Here is an 8,947-nt window from a genome sequence, read left to right on the forward strand (position 1 = left end):
TTTGAGGAATTCTTGATGCTAGCCATAGCACACGTACGTGAATTTCAACATGTTAACATTTTGGGGCGGATATTTGGGCCATATCCTATAGAATAATGGACATACTTGAGCCATAAACAACCAGACAAACAAAATCATGACAATCACAGACTTTAAAACAGCTCACACAGTGTATTCAAAATAATAAACCTATGACAAACTCTTAAATATTAAAAAAAAATTAAAAGGGCTCATTAAATGTAATTTTTTTAATGCAGTCCTTGGAAATGCACCTTTGTGTCTCATCCAACCTCATTTTGCAATTTCAAGGGCATTTTTGTGCCATTTTTGTTTTTATGCTTATGCGAATTTCTATATTTTAAGAGCAAAAGTGTGACGTCATTCCAGCAGAAACATCAATGTTACAACTATTTCAGCACCAAAATATATTATTGTGGATAACTTGCTCTCGTAAATTTTCTTTTCTTTGGTGATACATTGTTGTTTCAGTACATGACATCAGGCCAATGGGCAAAGTTTTCCCACAAATTTTTTCACTGAACAACTTTTGGGTTTGACAGAAAACCTATGAACAGTATCTTCCTGAACACCATTAACAACAGCGCCCTCATTTGCCGAGAAAAGCATGGAAGTTTAAAATGTTTTAAAAAGTGCACTTTTCAATCAAATTATCCAAAAAAGGGATGTCAAATAGTTATCATACATTTTAAGAGGAGTAGAGAGTTGCACAAAAATAATGAGCCCAAGTAAAATTCATGTTAAGGCCCTTTAAGCCTGTCGTTCTCAGGATCCTCATGAAACAGGCGCTAACAGGCAACACCAAGAATTACCAGTACCGACAGCATCACGGAGATATACGGCACAGACTTGCAACAGACACTAGATGCGCCACTGTTTGTATCATTTCTGAGTCTGAGAAGACCGAAGTCTAGCCGGATGATGCTCTGCGAGCCATAACTAGACCCTGCGCCGTACGCCATGCTCGACCCGACAGAGGACCCCTGGCCTCCCCCGGTACCGGTAACATCGCTCTCGCCCTCCTCCGGCTGAAGATGCTCCTCGGAAGAGTCTCTCCGGACGCGGTTGATGCGATTCTCGTACTTCTCCATCAGATCTTCCCTGAGCTGCTTAAGTGGAAGCGGGTTGACACCGCCGCCTCTTGTGTTCTCGAGTCTCCCTTGTTTCATATTCGTGAGGGATCGGTGGTGATGTCTTTGTGACTTGGAGTCGGATGTAAGGATTTCGGTCGGTATGAGAAATGCTGAAAAGAAAAAAAAATAGGGGAAACTATCAGTATTGGATAAAATGACATGGAACTCAGTAAGCAGTCAGAAATATTGCTGACTGAAATGTCAAAATGAAATCCAATGTCATGTTTATGATTTTTTTAAAACTCATTTCCACTCACTTGCCGTCGTGCAATAGGAAACATCACGATCTAATAAACACAAAATCAAACCCAATCACAATCTACTTTTTATATGTACTCACCCGAGAAGAGAAGAAGCGCAATTTTAACTGGATCCATTTTGGCTCTTTCGCTCTTCACTTGTGTCTCTCCCAACTCCAAGGCAGTAAAATGATCTTCATGGATGTCTTGGCCATTGTTTGTTTGCAGCGTCTTAGGGCGCGGCTCTGAGAACACGGATAGTCTGAATTATCTACTTAGACGAGAGAATGGACATTGATTTGACTAATAAAACTTTGTCGTTAAGAGCACTAACCGTAATTTGTTGGAGCCGTAAACAAATCATTTTAGTCTGTCTTTCAAAAAGAAATCGTGCCAGAAGAACAATCGTACTTTTAAATACCTATCTAGAGTTTTTTTTTCGTTCGATATAATTGAAGAATAATCAGTTCAATCTGATACTATTTATTGCGTTTCGGACTGTATTTAAAAAAAAAATCAATCCTTGAAAATGCACATTAATTTTGTGTCCCATTTAACCTTATTTTCAATTTTCGTTTTGTCAATGTCAAGGGTATTTTGGTGCCTTTTTTGTTTTTATGCTTGATAATGCGAATTTCCATATTCAGCAAGATTAAGTGTGATGTCATTTCGGGCATAAACATCAATGTTACAGCTTTTCAGCACCAAAAGTTGCCATAATTTTGGATATTTTGCTGTCGGAAATTTCCCCTTGGGGGAGGGGGGGGGGGGATTAATTCGTTGTTGTGCCCGTAGATGGCAGTAAGCCAATGAGCAAACTTTTCTCACAAATGTTTTCAATGAGCAACTTAAGTGGGTTCACAATTTGAACACAAAACCCCTAAGCTGAACAATGTCTTCCTGAAATGACATCATAGCAACAGCACCCTTTTGAATGTTTAAAGAAGTTCACTTTTCAATGAAATTACCCCCCCCCCCCAAAAAAAAGGGATGTCAAATAGTTGTCATACATTTAAGAGGAGGAGAAATTTGCACAGAATATGTTCCTCAGAAAAAAAATAATCAGCTTCTAGAAGAAGGTATTACTGAAACAACTGCTATAAATAAACAGTATCCGGGACATGGGTACATAATAATGTCAATATTAGATTTCACTGTCAAAAACGTTTTAATGGTGCACTGAACCAATTCATGTGATAATTTCTACGCGAGTCATTAGCATAAAAATGCCCCCACAATTTCCTTTGAAAACGGAGACCGTTTGGATTTAAAACAGTGGAATCAGTGTAAATTTACCCAAGGATAAACTCCCTGGTTTTGGGCTTCCATCTGAGGGCAGGTTTGATAAAATTACGAATGAAAAATGGGTCCTATTTGCCTGTGAAAGTGGAAGGATGCCACTTGAAAAATGGCTACATGCAGGCTTGGGAACTATCACTTTTCGGGAGGTGATTTTGTTTGGGTGTGAATATTTAACAATGTAATTGGGTTATCTACCGAAAATTGAAAAGAAATGAAAAGATGAAAGACAAGACAATAATTTAATTTTTTGTTCGAGAAACCCCAGTGATGTTGGCTTGCATGTTATTTGGCCCTGAACATGAATGCAGTGTTATTTTACACTGTTTTCAATGGGGCTTGAATTAGTTCAGTGCACCCTTAATGTTCTGGTAAACACCGCCCTCTGTTGTCAAAGAAAAACAGGATATATTTTAATTTTTACTTTGCCGCAGAGGACTTAGACCAGTCTGTGTGTATGACACAGCGCACGCCTAAAATGAAACTGATCTTTAAGGCCTACCGGATTACTCAATTTCCTTTAACAATTCGGCGTCGCTTAGTCACGTATGTTATTTATACGTCTAGTTTAAAGGGGGCGTGCTATACAAAAATTAAAAACCCATTCATCCAAAAGAAGGGAGCCCTCTGTTGGTTCAAATGAGATAATGTCACGTGTCATGTGACGTTGTAATCATATTTCACTTGAGACTGTGATTGTACAGTTTTGTGGTATAGTTTTATCCAGTGTAGCTGGTAATAATAAGATGTAAACGGAGCTTATTGTGCGAGCGCCTTTACTTTTAAGACTTAATCCGACACAAGACATGGTAAAGACAGGTGGTGGCTTCTCCGTCAAGACAGACGAAACGCCCTCTATGCCCGCCTCTGGGATTTGTCCAATTTCCAGCTGTGATCTATCCCACAATGCCCTGCTGCTTACATCTTCTGTACACACTTCCGTCTCATGTTTTAGTCTAGACAGGCAGTTGTCTACACAACGCAATCAAATGTCATGTTGTCTAAAAAAGGGCCCATGCAATGTGATCTTTTTAATGCAGTCCTTGACAATGCACCTTTGTGTCCTATATCTCTATTTTCAATTTTCGTTTAATAGCCTTTCTCAAGGTTATTTTGGTGCCTTTTTGGTTGGTATGCTTATGCCAATACCAAATTCATGAGCAAAAGACAGTGTGATGTCAGTTCCGGCAGAAACCTCAATGTTACAACTAGCTTCAGCACCAAAGGTTGCCAGAATTTTGGATATTTCGCTGTCGAAAATTTTCTTTTCTTTAGTGATTCGTTGTTGTGTCAGTACATGGCAGTACGCCAAGGAGTAAACTTTTCTCACAGAATTAATGTTTTCAATGAACAAATGTTTGGTTTCACAATTTGAACAGAAAACACGTAAAATGAACTGTGTCTTCCTGAAATGACATCACAGCAACAGCGCCCTCTCTCAGTTGTCCGGAAAAGCATGGAAAAATTTGAATGTTTATAGAAGTGAACTGTTCAATCAAATTGACCCAAAAGGGATGTCAAATATCTTTCATACATTAAAGAGGAGTAGAAAGTTGCACAAAATGTGTTGCTAAGAAAGATTCATTTCATGGACCCTTTATTGTCCAATTATTTCATAGACATAATTACAGTCATATTTCCTCAAATATATTTGGTCCTTTTTTGTATTGCCTTTCATTTTGTACATTTACATAACAACTTCAACTATGCAAAAGATTTCTCAGAAAATATTGTTGGTTACTTATACAGAGGACAATTGTAACAATTCACCTGAAATATTTGATCAAATGTTTGCACTGTTTTCTGGTTAAAACATAACAAAAATAAACACAATAAAACGATTTAACAACTCAATTTCAATCCAAACATATATATTTTTTTAAAATTATAGCAACAGGTAAAGCCAATACGTCAATAACGTTGGATTCACGTCTTTTTGTGTTCCTCCAAAATGGCGACGACACAGCGCCCCCATTCGCCAAAAAGACCATTTTTTTTTTACACATGCGCAGTTGTTGAGGATCGTGTGCATGTTTGGAGCTTCGTCGTTCTCCCTTCAAACTGAAACGTTTCAGTCTTTGGTAATCATAGTTCGAGCGAGGACTATGGTTAATTAACCATAGTTCGACTAATTTCACTCGAAAGCAGGATGATTGCACTACTGTAGTCGACATTTTGGAACCGGAGCACGGTTGCATCGCTGGTTATCAATAGCTGCGCGCACCATAATGTACAGCAGGGAGCCAGAACCCAGCTGGTTTGTGATGACGTTTTGACCGGCGTTTGACTACGTCACAAAGTTACATCACAAATCGACCACTAGTCGACTAATGGTCTTCGCCCGAACTAGTGCTGCATGTGATACGTGGTGGTCGTGCGCTCTTCAAAGTACAATTATGGGACCTTGATGAACATCCTGGCGAACCGACAGGTCACTTGCTGTGATCTATCAGTTGGTTTATGAGTCAGTTTTAAATCCAGAATAACCTTAAAATAGTGGAATACTTTATATGATAAATGAAGGCTAACAGCAAACAGTGCACTTTGTGACACACGGTATTACATCATGTGATCAGCAACAATCACCTTGATGAGACAGAGGTGTTTTTTGTCTGCTTTTAATTTTTAAAAACAGTACAGTTTGTACACGCAGGGAGGACTTTTTGACTTTAAAATAAGTACAGAATACTTGAATAATATAACTATTTACACTATACATAGCAATGTGAGTTTCTCTTTAGTTTACAAAGTCGCCATAGAAACAAAAGAGCCATTTATTAAAATAGGGCGAAAACCAAAACCATATAAAAGACAATGATACATGCCAACTATAGGTGGGTAACAAGTTTGAATTTCACTAATTGAAGTAATTTTTAACAATGTATGATTGCACAAGAAATGGCTGGCTGATACCGAATGTCACTCTTGCGTCATTGGGGGCGTGGTTGTTGGGGGCGTGGTTGTTGGGGGCGTGGTTGTCCGTAGCCGCGCCCACCCAATTGTTAACAATTAAATAGCATGTCAGCAACACAATGTGCAACACTCATTGTCAATGTATCCTGACTCTTGTGGCAAAGAAATAAGCCACGCCTCCGACTGCCATTACCACGACCAGCCCGCCAATCACAACCACCGTCAAGAGCGCCCCCAGCGGCACACGAACTCTGTTCCGGTTTGTTGGTACCTCGACCTCTTTCGAAATGGCGGCGATGTTGTTGTTAATCTTTGGCGGGTTGGGGAGAGGGAGAACATTGGGAGCGCGTTCTACCGCTTGCCTCGGGGCAAACGAACCAATGCCGGTGCCACCGTCGCCTCTCGGGGGAGTCGTGGGAGCTGTTACGGGTGGCATCGTGGCAGGTTGTGGTGGTGCCATTGAGGGACTAGGAGCCTGGGTCACAGGACCACCACCATCTGGAGTCTCTGGTCCGGGATTAGGATTGCTGGTACCCGGACCTTGACTTGGTTCAACCGGTGGTCGGACTGGTGGATCAGGTCCCCAACCGCCACCTCCCACTTCCTCCGAGCTATCCCCCGCCTCTTTCTGTTCCCCTCCATATGTCTGGGCCCCGTCTTCGGAGCTCTCGTCTTCCTGGTTGAGAGCCCAGTAGACTCGCCTGGCATTTGGCCGACCGTCCTCCAGACTAATGGGCGATGAGTCAGCCATAGGTGGAAGGACGGTGATCACTACGTGTAAAGAGATGAGAAGACATAATCTTGTTAATTGGTGCGGAAATGTTTTGGATAGGAAGACAATGCTCGAAGGTTTTAGTGGAATGACTCGACCTGACCACATATTAAAATCCACAACCATGTTATCGTCGCGCCGGGAAAGAAAGTTTATGTAAACAAGTCTCAGCACTGGTCGTTGTATGAACATCTCGCGGGTACCTACCTTGCACTTTGCTGATATACAGAGTGGATAAAAAAACCCCAAAAACCGAGATATTATTGCTAATTGGAACAGAAGTAGGGCACGTGTGAATCGGGTGATTAAAGGGAGACATCCTCTGTTAGGGTTGAATCTCCTTTTTAAAATGACACCCTGACCATGTCCTTACATTCACGGTTGGCTGAGCAGTGACTTTTATGAAAGGGTCTATTAAGGAGACTTGCGCCACTTTTCATGGTGAAATCTCTTTTTCCACCACCTGTCTTGATTGGCAACCATAGCCTTTCACTCTGTGACAATTGACACAACACAAACCACAAAAGTGGCGCAATCCTCAGTCTAATAGACCCTTTCATAAAATTGGTCACTGCTCAGTCAACCGTGAATGTAATGACATGATCAGGGTGTCATTTTAAAGATGAGATTCAACCGTAACAGAGGATATCTCCCTTTGATTCACATGTGCCCTACTTCTGTTCCAATTAGCAATTAATATATCGGTTTCGTTTTTTTTATCCACCCTGTATAGAGTGTCATTTCCGAAAAAAGGATACTTCAATCCTTAACATCTACAAGCCTTGGTCTTTTTACATGAACTTGAAGGTGAAAAAATAACAAATTGAATGAAACAGTGGAGACTTTAGAATGAGGCAAAAACTTGACTTTTAAAGTGAAATGTTTCCAATGCAATGCCCAGTTTATTTTGGGGAGCACTTTTATCTCCTTTTCCGTCTTTCAATTTGCTACCGTATCTAAATATATAGGAAAAATATGGTCAAAACTTGTACTGCGCTAGACTAGGGTAACACCAACTAAGTCGGTTTTGGGTCCATATTTAACAAACCCTAATCATGATTCTTCAAAAAAAATCGTTATCATTCCAACAGTATACCATTATCAGCTTTTGCATCATTAACTGCAAATCTCCAAAGATCTTGAACAACGTCAAGAAATCATGTCTCCAATTCAAAAACAAATCCTGCTAAAACCACTCAACGCTGTAATTTAATGTTTTTTTGCACTCTGACCTTTAAAAGGTAAAGGTTCTTCCCGCGCACCTTAGAGCTACTAATTAAAAACTCCTCCCGCCACTGACATTACCTACCTGTTGCAACGAAGCAAAGCAGACCCACTGTTAACGTTGCCGCCATCTTGAATTAAACACGACGCAGTCGCTTTGGCAAATCTGTCTGGAACGAATGTCCTCCAACAATCTCTCGCCAGACTGTGTTGGATATAATCAGAGCCAATGTCAGCTGTGCACTCGCCAGACATCGACTTGATGCAGATTCGAGACTTCCCACAAACCGTTGCGGTACTTGTGGACGGCTAAGTAGGTTTACTTACTAAGTCTCTCTCTTTGGCGGATTCTTAGGACGTGGAGAAGATTAGTCTGTGATTGGTTGCTGGTTAGAGCGCGCCCAACGATTAAGAAAACATCTTAAAGAAATAATATTGGCTTATGGACTTCTTCGCACGTACAAAACTCGTGCCAAAAAGAGCGAATTTGTCTGTCTTTTTACATCCGGCATTTGGCTTGCAGATTACTTGACACAAATCATATCCTTCGAGTGGCTTTCTGAGAAATCAATGTTCTCCCGGGAAACCCCTAAAATGCCCAAGGTACTTCCGTGTACTTTGATGTGTTTCATAAAACTGAATAAAACGAGTGATAGTAAGAATGCTGGTTTGCCTCGTGGAAAGAAATGAAAAACCGACCGAACTAAATATCCTTACTGACGAAAAATTTACTTAAGTAAACTTTCCAAAGTAGTAACTATTTTTTTTTATTCATTAAAACAAAATCCTTCAAAATTTGCTCACTGATAAAAAACTGAACGATCTTAAAATATCATCACTTCAAAGGAATGTCCTAAAACTGAAGCAAAATTAATTTTAATGACCCTTATCCTTCCAGTAGATGTGTAAAAAATCTTAACTTAGAACTCGTTTTAATTTTGATTTCCTCCTCAACGGAGTCCCCTTGAGTCAAGATTAGTTTCGATCGAACCGGATCCAAGATCTCCCCAATGCTCGACTACGGCTAATGAGAGGCGGAGCTTAGGGATTGTGGAGGTCGGGGGAGGGAATGTATGACGGATAATGTTTCTCACTTCCTCTGATAGCACTTCGTCATTCTGTGGGATTTCTGTTGGCCGGGACTGGCTTTAACCAAACTACCCAAGGTTCCAAAGGAAGGGGAACGAACCCAGAGGATTGTGGCGAAGGAAAACCACGGGACAAATCGCCATAGGATGACATCATTTTGCCGTAGTGTGTTGAGCCGTCCACACTAAGCGCATGCAGGTGTTTATGTTTGTATGTCATCCTGCCCCAGGCTGTCGTAATCATGGTTTCCTCTTGGTCAA

General features: G+C 40.7%; 2 protein-coding genes across 2 annotated transcripts; both read right to left on the reverse strand.

The window, feature by feature from the left end:
* Window positions 1-682: 682 nt before the first annotated feature.
* LOC119740247 lies at window positions 683-1,614 on the reverse strand. The gene is made up of 2 exons (XM_038215496.1): window positions 1,492-1,614; window positions 683-1,261 (listed from the first exon to the last, which is right to left on the reverse strand). Exons 1-2 carry the CDS (start codon window positions 1,526-1,528, stop codon window positions 807-809), a joined length of 492 nt encoding a protein of 163 aa, XP_038071424.1. The 5' UTR covers window positions 1,529-1,614; the 3' UTR covers window positions 683-806.
* Window positions 1,615-4,218: 2,604 nt separating this feature from the next.
* Window positions 4,219-8,193, reverse strand: LOC119740322 (proline-rich receptor-like protein kinase PERK9). The gene is made up of 2 exons (XM_038215587.1): window positions 7,684-8,193; window positions 4,219-6,373 (listed from the first exon to the last, which is right to left on the reverse strand). The coding sequence occupies exons 1-2, from the start codon at window positions 7,727-7,729 to the stop codon at window positions 5,739-5,741; spliced, it is 681 nt and encodes a 226-aa protein (XP_038071515.1). The 5' UTR covers window positions 7,730-8,193; the 3' UTR covers window positions 4,219-5,738.
* Between the last annotated feature and the right edge of the window lie 754 nt (window positions 8,194-8,947).

The sequence above is a fragment of the Patiria miniata genome, unplaced genomic scaffold, assembly GCF_015706575.1.
Source record: "Patiria miniata isolate m_02_andy unplaced genomic scaffold, ASM1570657v1 HiC_scaffold_5, whole genome shotgun sequence".
Taxonomy (NCBI): domain Eukaryota; kingdom Metazoa; phylum Echinodermata; class Asteroidea; order Valvatida; family Asterinidae; genus Patiria; species Patiria miniata.